Genomic DNA, 16722 nt, shown 5'->3' on the forward strand with positions numbered 1-16722 from the left:
TTTAAATTATTTCCAGAGCAAAAGAAATTGGTATTATCAGCAAACAAGACAAACTGTAATAGTTTTGAAACATCACAAACATCACACTTACAGCCACAGCCAGCCAAGGCCTTTCTCTCCCCTGTCTTGTCAGCAGATATCCACGGCCTTATATGGGTCTCTACAGTACTTCCTCTTTTACAAATAACAGACACTGTATTTAGACGCTGCAGCCGTTGGAGCTCATAACAACAACAAGACCAGCTAGACAGCAGAACAGCCTGAGCAGTGTGACATGTTTGGGAGAAGCATCGAGATGGAGGAATACGAGAACGCTGAGCCAGGCCCCCCCGGCAGAGACAGGCAGAGGAACTGTGCTGAGGAAGAGCGTCCTGACCAGCAGTCGTCAGGTAGAGAAACAACCGCTCGCTTTAGAAGATCCTTCACATATCTACCTCATTTTGTATTTTGCATTTTGGTGGCATTTTGTACATTAGTTTGTACTTTAGTTTATATTGTATCTTTTGTTTGGCCTTTATTCTTTTCACTTTTTACTGCATGAAGCACATCTCAGGGGGCTCATACAGAAGCAAGCATTTCACTGTAATGTACATTATATGCAACTAATAAAACAAAACTTGAAACTTGAAGTTATTACACACAATACGAACCGCTACCCTCACATAGGTGCTTCAGATCCCCAGAGTGGACACTGAGAAGATTAAAAAAAAATTATAATTTGCCCCACATTCAATAAGCCTACTACTTAACAAGCAGGATAGAAATGTGGTCGCTACCTACACGGGACAGTGTATTATACACAGGCTAGGGTTGGGTCCCGTTCACATTTGAACTGATACCGGTACCAGTACCGGCGGTACCTGTCAATCGATACCGGTACCCAACGGTACCTTTTTTCTGTACTTTAATTAATCTCTAAAAATGTTATTTACCTACCTCAGTTGTAAAAGATGTGTCCAAAATTCAAATAATTTATTATCATTATTATTTATTTAGAACAATTTGAATATATATATAATATATATATATATAATAGTGCAGCGAGTGTTGTCTGCATCTAGCATTGTAAAGTGTAAATTATTATTATTTTTGTTTTTTGTGCAGTACCGAAATGTGGCACCGGTGGATCTCACGTGAATCGGTACTCGGTAGTACCGACGTGATTCGGTCATACCCTTAAAAGTACCGGATTCGGTCCCCATCCCATCCCTAACACAGGCTGTGCGGCTGTGGCGGCACGGTGGTGTGAATAACGTTGGTTGGGAGGGAAGGAACTGTGTATTGTCATTATTAAACAACATTAAAACACATTTAGAATGTCACAAATTTGATGAGCGAACGAATTTCGTTCGAGTGGATTTATTGCAACTTAATGCTGTCCTTATTTTAATGTTGCGCTTTGTTGTTATTGCGTGGCTTGAATGCGCAGCAGTAAGCCAGAGAAACACACGTGTGAACGCGCCTGGCAGAGCCTCGAGCTTCTCCGCTGTCTCCTCTGGAGGCGGTGCTCCGCTGTCTGTGTGTCAGTCTGGCTACTCTGGTCCAATCACATTCAGCGTCCCGTCAGCGTGCCCCCCCCCCCCCCCAACCCCCCACAGTCTGCGAATCAGAGCAGAGTAGGGCGGGTCTTCACTGAATGCGTGTCGTCTCTTTCAGCAGGTCTGAGTCAGAGCGAGCGTTGACCGCGCATCTACAGCAGTAGTCTGATCTGCAGGTACTGTACCTAGTAACCTCGTCCCCAGTCTTACAGTATCTCCGTGAGATAAATGTAGCTAGTTAGCCTAGTTTCGCCAGCAGGCAGTTAGTAGAAACATATAAAAGTGTGCGTGCATCCTCACAGCGCCAAACCAGTGCCTGATATGCCAAGAAATTTGACACGGCGGTCAAGCATAATCCAAATAAAAAAAAATATATGCAATGCATTACTACTTAACCAGCCAGTATCATCAGAAAGCGTAAAAAATGTCAACACTCACCCCGTTTTACTTCCCAATGAAGTTCCTCCGTCTCTTTTTGTATCACAAACAGTACTGTAATTGCAAATCTGGTATGTCATAAATGTATAGATGTAGCAGTAGTACTGTCTATCTGTATGTCATGTATGTCATATATGTTATGATGAATTGAAAATGGGGGACCCTGATGTAAACAAGACGAAAGTCTTTCTCTGGTCTGCATCCCCTTAACAATTGTATGTATTGAGCTGTACTGTACTGTACCCATTCTGCAATCTGTTAATAAAGTTTTCAATCAATCAATCAATCGTTGTGCTGAATGAAGTCACTGCAGGCATTAAACAACGCATTGGCCAAAGCGTCCCTGTGTGTGTGGCGGCTGCACATCAAGTCACTGTGTGTCTCTGCTGTAACATGGTGGTCTTATGTTTTTTTTGTAATACAGTATTCTGTGTCTGTGTAACACAAAACACATGTATGTACCAACAGACAATATTGATTGATTGATTGATTGATTGAAAACTTTATTAACAGATTGCAGAATGGGTACAATACAGTACAGCTCAATACACAGGGAATGCAGACCAGAGAAAGACTTTCGTCTTGTTTACATCAGGGTCCCCCATTTTCAATTCATCAGGAGGACATATATGACATACATGACATACAGATAGACAGTACTGCTACATCTATACATTTATGACATACCAGATTTGCAAATACAGTACTGTTTGTGATACAAAAATAGTCCAGAAAAGGGAGTATATACATTTGACGTAGAAACTGTACATTGGAGGAGGTTGGGTGGGGTTGTGTGGGGGGGGTTTGGGTAGGGAGCAGTGGTGCAGTCGTAAAATGGGCCAAGGCCAAACGCCACGTGCACGTGCACACATGTATCTCTCCTCTTTCATGAGTCGGAGCTGGGGACGAGACGGGCGGTCTTTTGTCACATAACACACGCCCAACACTCCACGCACACGCACACACGCACGCACACACACACACACACACACACACACACACACACACCCACACACACACACACACACACACACACACACACACACACACACACACAGTCTAGGTCAGGGCTATTCAACTGGCGGCCCGCGGGCCAGATCCGGCCCGCGGGATGATTCTGACCGGCCCGCCAAAGATTACATGATAATAAAAAAAAATAAAAAAAAAATAAAATAAAAATATTTTATTTTAATATTATTATTATTATTATTTTTTTTTACTTTTTTCTTTTCATGTCAACGTTAACATGCACAATTGAGCCAAAAGTCACTCAATTAATGACAGATTTCATTGATAAATTGAGGGAAAACTTTGCAAGTCGATTTGATGAATTTGACATGTCCAGAGAATTGATGCATTTTGTGAGCAACCCATTTGCCAATGTAGCTGCTATTTCCACAAAAGGACAAGAGTTCCTTGCATCACTTCACATTGATGAAGGTCTCCTGCAACTTGAAATAATTGACATGCAAGCATCATCTGCTCTGAAGCAGGCACTTGAGAATGAATCCACCACAACATTTTGGATAAAGTGTATTCATGTCAAGACATTCCCCAAAATAAAAACGCTGGCAATATCTGTGCTAACAATGTTTGGCTCAACATACACCTGTGAATCCAGTTTCTCTCACATGAATGCCATTAAAACAAGCAACGTGCCTCCTTGACAAATGAGCATTTGCATCACTGTTTGCGGGTAGCCCTCACTTCCTATGAACCCTCTTTCTCTGCCATTGCCCAGTCAAAGAAGTGCAATCGCTCTCATTAGATGTGTGTATGTAGGCTAGGCCTGTCTGCCCCCCACCCCCCTGATGTTTGAGAGTTAAGAGTCGACAATAAGTGCTAATAAGATGCTGTGATTTGCTGTTGTTGCACAGACATGAAGCACTTTTTCATAAGCTCAGCTGCACTATAAATATGTTTTTTGTTCAAGTGTTGATGTTAGAATGTTCAGATGCACATCATGCACTTGTTTGTTTTTTATTTTATTTTTATATTGAAATGTTGAAGAGGAGATGTTGCAGTTGTTGCACAGTCATAAATGAAGCACTTTTTGCAGGAGATGTTGCAGATGTGGCACATAAATGAAGCACTTTTTTTGAAAAGTATACTACTTTTGCAATGTAGTTAAAGGGGAACTATCTTATAAATGGCCTTTTTCAGTGTTTAGCATTGTTTCCTAGCTATGTGGACTTATATTAATATGATCTATGTCTCTAATTCTCATATTGGCGCATTCTTCCAATTCTCCTCTCACAATATTCACCCTCACTGAACTGAGTCATCTGAAAATGTGCTGATTTGTGATGTCAGAGAGACACCGCTGCATGATAATCAGCTGAGTTTCCACACAGTGCCCACTGTGGTTGGAGCCCAGGCTCAAAACGGCTTAAGATCTTGAGGTAGAAAAATGCTGTTTTTGAGTACTTGATTAGAAATACAAAACAATGAATTAAAAAAAAAAAAATTACAGAGGTGTTCCATAAACCCACAGGAATTGTGTAAAAGTGCCCAAATAGTGAAAGAAATAGTAAAATAGTTCCCCTTTGGGGAGCTCCAGTAGCTCACCGCATATCTCGGCGCTATTTCTGCGTCGGGGAAAACCGTGCTCGTCACGGATCTGGGGGACACGTGTTCGATTCCCGGACCCGCCGTCATTTCTCAGAATGTCTTCCCCTGCTCTACATCCCGTTTCAACCTGTTTCTGTCGGTCATACTTGACCAGAAAAGCGATAAACACTAAAAAATAAAGTAAAAAAAAAAAAAAATAGTTCCCCTTTAAATAAAAGTTGTGAAAATGTGGTTGCGTGTTGTGTCAAGTGTACATATATTCATAGCACGGGGAGGCGCCGTGGCAGTCCGGCCCCTGGCCCCTTGGGTTTCTGACAATGTGGCCCCATGAACAATTTAGTTGAATAGCCCTGGTCTAGGTGATAAGTGGCGGCCGATACGGCGCGACGAGTCATTTTTGTGTCGTCGCGCCGTATATCCCGGCCGGCACTTATCACCTAGACTTTGCATAATAATAGGATGCGCGTACTTCTGCCTCAGTGACGAAGCCCAAACGTCGTTTGACTGCGTATGCCCAGCACTGCACCCCTGGTAGGGAGGGGTTGGGGGGGGGAACACTGTACAACTGTACAAGCAAAACTGTACATTGGGATATTGACAACCATACTAGGTAATTTACATTGGAGGGGGTTGGGGGGGGGGGGGGGGAGGGGGGAAACACTGTACAAACAAGCAAAACTGTACATTGGAATATTGACAACACCATACTAGGTAAATTACTGTACATTGGAGGGGGTTGGGTTAGGACATTTACAGGGGCCAGTTTCGAATTGCAGTCTCCTGTAGGTGTTCCTTGAGAGTGGTTTTGAAAGTGGGTAGGGATTCACATTCCTTTACAGCTGTGGGTAGGGCGTTCCACATTGATGTGGCATAATTGCGAAACGTGTTTAGTCCCTTGTTTGAGCCGAATCTGGGTTTAACATGATTTGTGGAGCTCCCTCTGGTGTTGTGATCGTGGTATTCACTGACCTTTGGGAAGTATTTTGACATGTACATGGGTACCTTGGTCGTTATTTTTCATAAACCCACGCTCTTGGTCCCAGGACCCGCCCACAACCGAATTACTATCACTCCGTAACCTGTAACTTGTTCTTGTCAGAGACCAGCAGGGCTGAGTCGTCCGCAAACAGGAACAAGTTGCAGTCACAAGCTGACGACATGTCATTTGCATAAATTAGGAACAGTAGCGGTCCTAGTATGCTTCCTTGTGGAACACCACAGCTCACTGTGAGGGGGGGGGGGGGGGGTAGGGTACCGTTTACCTCCACCATCTGTTCCCTCCCCTCAAGGTAGTATTGCATCCAGCTCACTGATAGACTATCAAAACCAATTGCTTTTAGCTTGTCAATCAGAATGGAGTGATTGACAGTGTCGAAGGCCTTTTGTAGGTCCAGCATGACCATGCCGCAGTATTTGCCCGCGTCCACCTCTTGTTTGATGTGGTCGTTCAAATAGAGAAGGCATGTGTCAGTGGAGTGGGATGTTCTGAAGCCAGATTGGAATTCGTAGATTAGATTTTTTTCTGCTAGGTACTTTTCGACCTGTTCTTAGACAATTTTTTCCATGACTTTCGAGGTGGAGGTGAGAATAAAATCAGGGCGGTAGTTGCCTGGGTCTAATTGACTGCCTCTTTTGTGCAGAGGGGTCACCCTCGCAATTTTGAAGTCCTTGGGGACGTGTCCCTGTTTTATGGAGAGGTTTATTATGTGTGTGATGACTGGGGTGATGGCGGCTGCTGAGTCTCTGAGGAATTTGGAGGGGATGTTGTCATGGCCAGTGGCCTTGTTAGGTTGGAGGGCGCTCAGTTTTTTGAGTACTTCATCTGTTGTTACCATTTCAAGTTTGAAGTCGTCCTTACGGACCCCTAGGTTTTTGTAGTAAGCTACTATGTGTTCTACCCCATAAAGCCCTGAGTGGGAGGGTCGTTTGTTTACCAGTGTTGTGGCTATGTTTGTGAAGAAAATGTTCAAGTAATTGGCTACATCCAGCTTGTCTGTGATGAGCGTGTTGTCCGTTTTTATGTTTATGTTTGAGAATCTGGTTTTAAGTTTTTTACTGCAGCCTAGTTGATTATTGAGTAATTTCCAAAGTTCACGTGGTTTGTTTTTGTTTTCCTCAGTTTTGTCATTGATGACATTCTTTTTTGCAGTTTTGATCATGGAGTTTACGTCATTTCTTAGTCTGTTTTTTTCCAGTTTGAGTTCAGTCACGTGGTCTTGGAGTTCACTGCTCGTGCTTTTGGTAAGCTTTGACTGACTTTTACGAAACTCAGAGCATTTTTTGTCTCTGGTTTTCATAGCGGTCAGTATTTCAGTGTGCATCCACGGCTCAGCGCGATTTTTAACCCTGGTGGTTCTTAGGGGGGCCATGTCGTTTAGTATTGTTGAAAATTTGGTTTTGAAGCCAAGCCATGTTTCTTCAGCCAGTGTACCATTGAGTTCATCTGACCAGTCCAGACTCTCCAGTTCAAGATTAAAGGCCTCGCTAGAGTAGGTTTTGAGGTTTCTAGATGTGACTGTTTTGTGGCAGCCAGCCTTTTGTTTTAGCTTTTTGCGGGTACAGAATATCATATAATGATCACTTAACCCGCATGCTATAACCCCTTTATTGGAGATCTTGGATTGTCGAAGGTCAGAATGAGGTCAATGGTAGTCTGAGTTGATTCACATACACGTGTGGGTTTGGTGATTAGCTGGCTGAGGCCGTGCAGATCACAAAACCTACTGAATGACTTGAAGACGGGTGCATATTTTCGTTGCATATCCGTGTTCCAGTCTCCAATAAGAATTTTGTCTACATCCTCAACTCCAGCTAAACACCCGTCAAGTGTGTCATAAAAGCCACTATGATCTGGCGGTCTGTAGATTGAGCCAACCAGTAGGGATTTCGCCCTTTCGAATAGGATTTCCACCCATACAGTTTCAATTGATTCATGATTCAGGTAATTTCTGTTGATGAATTTGGTGTCTTTGTGTATGTACATACAGACGCAACCTCCATGCCATGTTCCTATCATTCCTGATTATTGAGTAGTTCTCAATCTCTATCTCTGGATCTTTTACAGAATCGTCAAGCTTAGTTTCTGAGAAGCACAGTATGTCTGTCTCTGCTGTAACATGGTTGTCTCTCTGATGTCTTGTCTGTCTGTCTGTCTCTGCTGTAACATGGTTGTCTCTCTGATGTCTTGTCTGTCTGTCTGTCTGTCTCTGCTGTAACATGGTTGTCTCTCTGATGTCTTGTCTGTCTGTCTGTCTGTCTGTCTCTGCTGTAACATGGTTGTCTCTCTGATGTCTTGTCTGTCTGTCTGTCTCTGCTGTAACATGGTTGTCTCTCTGATGTCTTGTCTGTATGTCTGTCTCTGCTGTAACATGGTTGTCTCTCTGATGTCTTGTCTGTCTGTCTGTCTCTGCTGTAACATGGTTGTGTCTCTGATGTCTTGTCTGTATGTCTGTCTCTGCTGTAACATGGTTGTCTCTCTGATGTCTTGTCTGTCTGTCTGTCTGTCTGTCTGTCTGTCTGTCTGTCTGTCTGTCTGTCTGTCTGTCTGTCTCTGCTGTAACATGGTTGTCTCTCTGATGTCTTGTCTGTGAGGTTCGCCTTTCCCTTGACCTTTAATTCCCTGTCTCCTCACTTCTCCAGCCCCCACCCTCGCGTTCATTTACTGTCGTCTGCTCTTCAGCGGCCCACACCCTTGGACAATCTGTCAGTATCTGTTTGATTGGTTCGTGCCGAACACACACTTCTAGTTCTATTATCAATTACCATCACGCACCTGATGGCTATTCTAATTAGCACCCCTGTGGGCTTTAAGTACCTCGCTCTTTCCCTCTGTCCTGGTCGGGTCGTTCCGTATCATATCTCTATCACCAAGCTCCTTCGGGAGGTTCTCTGTCTATAGGCTCCTACGGGAGTTTTCTGTTTCTGTCTGTATGCTGTTTTATCCTGTCGCCGTTATCTCCGGCGTGAGACGAGGTGCAAGCTTTGGCCACCTGTCGCCGTTTGCCTGGAGGGAGATTTTGTACTGCGCTCTCTAATTCTCTACGGGAGGTATTCCAATGTTCCACTCCAGACCTCCGCGCCAGATGCGCTCAAGCCTTCGCCACCTGTCGCCGTTTGCCTGGAGGGAAACTCTGAACTGCGCTCTCTAATTCTCTACGGGAGGTATTCCAGTGTTCCTCTTCCAGACCTCCGAGCCAGACGCGCTCTTCACTCCAGACGCGCATCCAGACGCGCATCCAGACCCCCGTAACGACGCGCTCGCCCTGTTTGATCCTGCTCTCTTTACGCACAGCGCCTGGGTGAGTTTTGCAAGACAGTCTTTTGACCCTATCGTTTTTCGTGTGTAAACACTGAAGAGATCCTGCTTTTTGTTCAGTCTGTCACTCACCCTGTGCCTGCTTTTGGACTGTTCATTTTGGGATGATATTTGCTTGAACATCGCTCACTGTGTGTATTCACACCGAAGATATTATCACTTGGATTATTATTGGGACATCGCTCACTGTGTGTATTCGCACCGAAGATTCAATCACTTGGATTGTTGTTGGGACATTGCTCACAGTGTGTATTTACACCGAAGATTCAGTCACTTGGATTATCTGTTTTGGGACGAGTCACTTCACCTGTTCTGTTCCCAACTGTTCTCTGAGCTAACCCGCTCTCTTTCTCTCTCTGTTCCCGTTACCACCTCGGAGAGCTGCCGAGAGGATTCTGCAGAGCGGCTCTGACGTCACTGTCAGATTCCTCAGGCGAATCTTCCCGGGAGAAGCTGCAGAGCAGCAACATTCTTCTAATGCTTGTATCCCAGTCTTTGTCTGTGTTTCCCCATTCTAGTCCTCCTAGTCCTCCCCGTCCAGTCCGTCTAGTCCTCCTAGTCCTCCCTGTCCAGTCCCTCCAGTCCTCCTAGTCATCCTAGTCCTCCCTGTCCAGTCCTCCTAGTCCTCCCTGTCCAGTCCTCCTAGTCCTCCTAGTCCTCCCTGTCCAGTCCTCCTAGTCCTTCCTGTTCCGCCCTGTTTCCCTTGCCCTGGCCCTGTCCGTTAGCCCTTCCCTTAGCCTTCCCCTTAGCCAGCTCGCCTCTTAAAGGCACTGTGCCTATTTTCCCTTTTCTTGTTTCCCTGTCATTTGTGTTCTCCCTTAAAGGGACAGTGCCGTTTTCTGTGTGTTTCAATAAATGCCCAGTTCTTGGCTTACTCTCATACCTGTCTTGTGTTGTGCGATTGGGGTCGGTTACAAACCATAACAGTACGACCCGACCAGTCACGACCCCAGCCAGCACAGACGGTGTATGTTGAGTTTGCCTTTTTTTTTTTTTTTCTAGTTCCCCTGTTAGTCTCCCCTGTTAGCTCCCCTGTTTAGCTTGTTAGTCTCCCCTGTTAGCTCCCCTGTTAGCCTGTTGACTCCCCTGTTTGCTTCCCTGTTAGCCTCGTTAGCTCCCCTGCAGCTTGTTAGGCCTCTACTACCAGCATGGCCCCAGTCTGCTAGCTTAGCCCCGGCTGCTAGCACAGCCTCTATGTTAATGCAGCCCTTGCAGCTAGCATAGGCCCTGTAGCTAGCCATGCCCAGGCAGCTAACCCGGTCCCTCTGCATGGCCTCCACTTTTTGTGTAGTTTTCCCACTGCTAGGACTGCCCTTTCAGCTAGCAAGGTCAGTTTTCCCACTGCTAGGACTGCCCTTTCAGCTAGCAGGGTCAGTTTTCCCACTGCTAGGACTGCCCTTTCAGCTAGCAAGGTCAGTATTCTCCCACTGCTAGGACTGCCCCTTCAGCTAGCAAGGTCAGTTTTCTCCCACTGCTAGGACTGCCCTTTCAGCTAGCAAGGTCAGTTTTTTCCCACTGCTAGGACTGCCCTTTCAGCTAGCAAGGTCAGTTTTTCCCACTGCTAGGACTGCCCTTTCAGCTAGCAAGGTCAGTTTTCCCACTGCTAGGACTGCCCTTTCAGCTAGCAAGGTCAGTTTTTCCCACTGCTAGGACTGCCCTTTCAGCTAGCAAGGTCAGTTTTTTCCCACTGCTAGGACTGCCCTTTCAGCTAGCAAGGTCAGTTTTCTCCCACTGCTAGGACTGCCCTTTCAGCTAGCAAGGTCAGTTTTCCCACTGCTAGGACTGCTCCTTCAGCTAGCAAGGTCAGTTTGCTCCCACTGCTGGGACAGCCCCTTCCCTGTTCCCCTCTCCAGTGCCCCTGTTCCAGCCCTGTCTGCCAGCCTAGCTCCGGCAGCTAGCGCAGCCCCTTGTTAATGTAGCAGTACAGCTAGCATAGGCCCTGTAGCTATCAGTGCCCTGTCAGCTACCCTGGTTACCCCTCAGCTACTCTAGTTACCCCTCAGCTCCTCTGGTTACCCCTCAGCTCCTCTAGTTACCCCTCAGCTCCTCTAGTTACCCCTCAGCTACCCTACTTACCCCTCTGCTACCCTAGTTTGCCTTCGGCTACCCTGTCCCTTTGCTAGCCCCACTTTGGTGTAGCTTCCCCTGCTGGCATGGCCCAGTGTTTTTTTTTGTTTGTTTGCCTTGTTTTGTCCCCTGCCCCTCTGTCTGTATTTTTGGGTCGCCCGGTGGCTCCCGTGGAGGGGGGAGTACTGTGAGGTTCGCCTTCCCCTTGACCTTTAATTCCCTGTCTCCTCACTTCTCCAGCCCCCACCCTCGCGTTCATTTACTGTCGTCTGCTCTTCAGCGGCCCACACCCTTGGACAATCTGTCAGTATCTGTTTGATTGGTTCGTGCCGAACACACACTTCTAGTTCTATTATCAATTACCATCACGCACCTGATGGCTATTCTAATTAGCACCCCTGTGGGCTTTAAGTACCTCGCTCTTTCCCTCTGTCCTGGTCGGGTCGTTCCGTATCATATCTCTATCACCAAGCTCCTTCGGGAGGTTCTCTGTCTATAGGCTCCTACGGGAGTTTTCTGTTTCTGTCTGTATGCTGTTTTATCCTGTCGCCGTTATCTCCGGCGTGAGACGAGGTGCAAGCTTTGGCCACCTGTCGCCGTTTGCCTGGAGGGAGATTTTGTACTGCGCTCTCTAATTCTCTACGGGAGGTATTCCAATGTTCCACTCCAGACCTCCGCGCCAGATGCGCTCAAGCCTTCGCCACCTGTCGCCGTTTGCCTGGAGGGAAACTCTGAACTGCGCTCTCTAATTCTCTACGGGAGGTATTCCAGTGTTCCTCTTCCAGACCTCCGAGCCAGACGCGCTCTTCACTCCAGACGCGCATCCAGACGCGCATCCAGACCCCCGTAACGACGCGCTCGCCCTGTTTGATCCTGCTCTCTTTACGCACAGCGCCTGGGTGAGTTTTGCAAGACAGTCTTTTGACCCTATCGTTTTTCGTGTGTGTAAACACTGAAGAGATCCTGCTTTTTGTTCAGTCTGTCACTCACCCTGTGCCTGCTTTTGGACTGTTCATTTTGGGATGATATTTGCTTGAACATCGCTCACTGTGTGTATTCACACCGAAGATATTATCACTTGGATTATTATTGGGACATCGCTCACTGTGTGTATTCGCACCGAAGATTCAATCACTTGGATTGTTGTTGGGACATTGCTCACAGTGTGTATTTACACCGAAGATTCAGTCACTTGGATTATCTGTTTTGGGACGAGTCACTTCACCTGTTCTGTTCCCAACTGTTCTCTGAGCTAACCCGCTCTCTCTCTCTCTCTGTTCCCGTTACCACCTCGGAGAGCTGCCGAGAGGATTCTGCAGAGCGGCTCTGACGTCACTGTCAGATTCCTCAGGCGAATCTTCCCGGGAGAAGCTGCAGAGCAGCAACATTCTTCTAATGCTTGTATCCCAGTCTTTGTCTGTGTTTCCCCATTCTAGTCCTCCTAGTCCTCCCCGTCCAGTCCGTCTAGTCCTCCTAGTCCTCCCTGTCCAGTCCCTCCAGTCCTCCTAGTCCTCCTAGTCCTCCCTGTCCAGTCCTCCTAGTCCTCCCTGTCCAGTCCTCCTAGTCCTCCTAGTCCTCCCTGTCCAGTCCTCCTAGTCCTTCCTGTTCCGCCCTGTTTCCCTTGCCCTGGCCCTGTCCGTTAGCCCTTCCCTTAGCCTTCCCCTTAGCCAGCTCGCCTCTTAAAGGCACTGTGCCTATTTTCCCTTTTCTTGTTTCCCTGTAATTTGTGTTCTCCCTTAAAGGGACAGTGCCGTTTTCTGTGTGTTTCAATAAATGCCCAGTTCTTGGCTTACTCTCATACCTGTCTTGTGTTGTGCGATTGGGGTCGGTTACAAACCATAACAGTACGACCCGACCAGTCACGACCCCAGCCAGCACAGACGGTGTATGTTGAGTTTGCCTTTTTTTTTTTTTTCCTCTAGTTCCCCTGTTAGTCTCCCCTGTTAGCTCCCCTGTTTAGCTTGTTAGTCTCCCCTGTTAGCTCCCCTGTTAGCCTGTTGACTCCCCTGTTTGCTTCCCTGTTAGCCTCGTTAGCTCCCCTGCAGCTTGTTAGGCCTCTACTACCAGCATGGCCCCAGTCTGCTAGCTTAGCCCCGGCTGCTAGCACAGCCTCTATGTTAATGCAGCCCTTGCAGCTAGCATAGGCCCTGTAGCTAGCCATGCCCAGGCAGCTAACCCGGTCCCTCTGCATGGCCTCCACTTTTTGTGTAGTTTTCCCACTGCTAGGACTGCCCTTTCAGCTAGCAAGGTCAGTTTTCCCACTGCTAGGACTGCCCTTTCAGCTAGCAGGGTCAGTTTTCCCACTGCTAGGACTGCCCTTTCAGCTAGCAAGGTCAGTATTCTCCCACTGCTAGGACTGCCCCTTCAGCTAGCAAGGTCAGTTTTCTCCCACTGCTAGGACTGCCCTTTCAGCTAGCAAGGTCAGTTTTTTCCCACTGCTAGGACTGCCCTTTCAGCTAGCAAGGTCAGTTTTTCCCACTGCTAGGACTGCCCTTTCAGCTAGCAAGGTCAGTTTTCCCACTGCTAGGACTGCCCTTTCAGCTAGCAAGGTCAGTTTTTCCCACTGCTAGGACTGCCCTTTCAGCTAGCAAGGTCAGTTTTTTCCCACTGCTAGGACTGCCCTTTCAGCTAGCAAGGTCAGTTTTCTCCCACTGCTAGGACTGCCCTTTCAGCTAGCAAGGTCAGTTTTCCCACTGCTAGGACTGCTCCTTCAGCTAGCAAGGTCAGTTTGCTCCCACTGCTGGGACAGCCCCTTCCCTGTTCCCCTCTCCAGTGCCCCTGTTCCAGCCCTGTCTGCCAGCCTAGCTCCGGCAGCTAGCGCAGCCCCTTGTTAATGTAGCAGTACAGCTAGCATAGGCCCTGTAGCTATCAGTGCCCTGTCAGCTACCCTGGTTACCCCTCAGCTACTCTAGTTACCCCTCAGCTCCTCTGGTTACCCCTCAGCTCCTCTAGTTACCCCTCAGCTCCTCTAGTTACCCCTCAGCTACCCTACTTACCCCTCTGCTACCCTAGTTTGCCTTCGGCTACCCTGTCCCTTTGCTAGCCCCACTTTGGTGTAGCTTCCCCTGCTGGCATGGCCCAGTGTTTTTTTTTGTTTGTTTGCCTTGTTTTGTCCCCTGCCCCTCTGTCTGTATTTTTGGGTCGCCCGGTGGCTCCCGTGGAGGGGGGAGTACTGTGAGGTTCGCCTTTCCCTTGACCTTTAATTCCCTGTCTCCTCACTTCTCCAGCCCCCACCCTCACGTTCATTTACTGTCGTCTGCTCTTCAGCGGCCCACACCCTTGGACAATCTGTCAGTATCTGTTTGATTGGTTCGTGCCGAACACACACTTCTAGTTCTATTATCAATTACCATCACGCACCTGATGGCTATTCTAATTAGCACCCCTGTGGGCTTTAAGTACCTCGCTCTTTCCCTCTGTCCTGGTCGGGTCGTTCCGTATCATATCTCTATCACCAAGCTCCTTCGGGAGGTTCTCTGTCTATAGGCTCCTACGGGAGTTTTCTGTTTCTGTCTGTATGCTGTTTTATCCTGTCGCCGTTATCTCCGGCGTGAGACGAGGTGCAAGCTTTGGCCACCTGTCGCCGTTTGCCTGGAGGGAGATTTTGTACTGCGCTCTCTAATTCTCTACGGGAGGTATTCCAATGTTCCACTCCAGACCTCCGCGCCAGATGCGCTCAAGCCTTCGCCACCTGTCGCCGTTTGCCTGGAGGGAAACTCTGAACTGCGCTCTCTAATTCTCTACGGGAGGTATTCCAGTGTTCCTCTTCCAGACCTCCGAGCCAGACGCGCTCTTCACTCCAGACGCGCATCCAGACGCGCATCCAGACCCCCGTAACGACGCGCTCGCCCTGTTTGATCCTGCTCTCTTTACGCACAGCGCCTGGGTGAGTTTTGCAAGACAGTCTTTTGACCCTATCGTTTTTCGTGTGTGTAAACACTGAAGAGATCCTGCTTTTTGTTCAGTCTGTCACTCACCCTGTGCCTGCTTTTGGACTGTTCATTTTGGGATGATATTTGCTTGAACATCGCTCACTGTGTGTATTCACACCGAAGATATTATCACTTGGATTATTATTGGGACATCGCTCACTGTGTGTATTCGCACCGAAGATTCAATCACTTGGATTGTTGTTGGGACATTGCTCACAGTGTGTATTTACACCGAAGATTCAGTCACTTGGATTATCTGTTTTGGGACGAGTCACTTCACCTGTTCTGTTCCCAACTGTTCTCTGAGCTAACCCGCTCTCTCTCTCTCTCTGTTCCCGTTACCACCTCGGAGAGCTGCCGAGAGGATTCTGCAGAGCGGCTCTGACGTCACTGTCAGATTCCTCAGACGAATCTTCCCGGGAGAAGCTGCAGAGCAGCAACATTCTTCTAATGCTTGTATCCCAGTCTTTGTCTGTGTTTCCCCATTCTAGTCCTCCTAGTCCTCCCCGTCCAGTCCGTCTAGTCCTCCTAGTCCTCCCTGTCCAGTCCCTCCAGTCCTCCTAGTCATCCTAGTCCTCCCTGTCCAGTCCTCCTAGTCCTCCCTGTCCAGTCCTCCTAGTCCTCCTAGTCCTCCCTGTCCAGTCCTCCTAGTCCTTCCTGTTCCGCCCTGTTTCCCTTGCCCTGGCCCTGTCCGTTAGCCCTTCCCTTAGCCTTCCCCTTAGCCAGCTCGCCTCTTAAAGGCACTGTGCCTATTTTCCCTTTTCTTGTTTCCCTGTAATTTGTGTTCTCCCTTAAAGGGACAGTGCCGTTTTCTGTGTGTTTCAATAAATGCCCAGTTCTTGGCTTACTCTCATACCTGTCTTGTGTTGTGCGATTGGGGTCGGTTACAAACCATAACAGTCTGTCTGTCTGTCTCTGCTGTAACATGGTTGTCTCTCTGATGTCTTGTCTGTCTGTCTGTCTCTGCTGTAACATGGTTGTCTCTCTGATGTCTTGTCTGTCTGTCTGTCTCTGCTGTAACATGGTTGTCTCTCTGATGTCTTGTCTGTCTGTCTGTCTGTCTCTGGTGTAACATGGTTGTCTCTCTGATGTCTTGTCTGTCTGTCTGTCTGTCTCTGATGTAACATGGTTGTCTCTCTGATGTCTTGTCTGTCTGTCTGTCTGTCTCTGCTGTAACATGGTTGTCTCTCTGATGTCTTGTCTGTCTGTCTGTCTCTGCTGTAACATGGTTGTCTCTCTGATGTCTTGTCTGTATGTCTGTCTCTGCTGTAACATGGTTGTCTCTCTGATGTCTTGTCTGTCTGTCTGTCTGTCTCTGCTGTAACATGGTTGTCTCTCTGATGTCTTGTCTGTCTGTCTGTCTCTGCTGTAACATGGTTGTCTCTCTGATGTCTTGTCTGTCTGTCTGTCTCTGCTGTAACATGGTTGTCTCTCTGATGTCTTGTCTGTATGTCTGTCTCTGCTGTAACATGGTTGTCTCTCTGATGTCTTGTCTGTCTGTCTGTCTCTGCTGTAACATGGTTGTCTCTCTGATGTCTTGTCTGTCTGTCTGTCTCTGTCTGCCGGGGGGCGGGGCTACATGACCGGGCCCTAGCCAATAAAGCTTGACATTATATCGGGAGTCCGGGGTGGTAATCTGACAAAAGTCGCAAACAGTCTAAGATTACAATTTAAAACAATGTTTGAAAGAAAACTAACCAAAGAAAAGGTGTAATATTTAAGATTTCGTTTCTACAAAGGCTATAGAAACGAAATATATACAGATAATGATATAACATGACATAAAGCCAACAAACTACAAGAACAACGAAAACATAGCCTAATAAAATGACAAAATTTCTGACACACCATTCACCACGGA

At 47.4% G+C, this 16722-nt stretch overlaps 1 protein-coding gene across 1 annotated transcript in view; it reads left to right on the plus strand.

Moving 5' to 3' along the window:
• The first annotated feature begins 290 nt into the window (after nt 1-290).
• LOC311247692 (complement C1q-like protein 2) overlaps nt 291-16722 on the plus strand; it is a 25039-nt gene continuing 8607 nt past the window's right edge. Inside the window, exon 1 of the mRNA XM_084338701.1 lies at nt 291-389. Within this exon, the coding sequence (XP_084194827.1) occupies nt 296-389 (94 nt within the window). The 5' untranslated portion in view covers nt 291-295. The remainder of the gene's footprint in view (nt 390-16722) is intronic.

The sequence above is a fragment of the Notolepis coatsorum genome (genome assembly GCF_963971535.1).
Source record: "Notolepis coatsorum genome assembly, contig: SCAFFOLD_263, whole genome shotgun sequence".
Classification (NCBI taxonomy): domain Eukaryota; kingdom Metazoa; phylum Chordata; class Actinopteri; order Aulopiformes; family Paralepididae; genus Notolepis; species Notolepis coatsorum.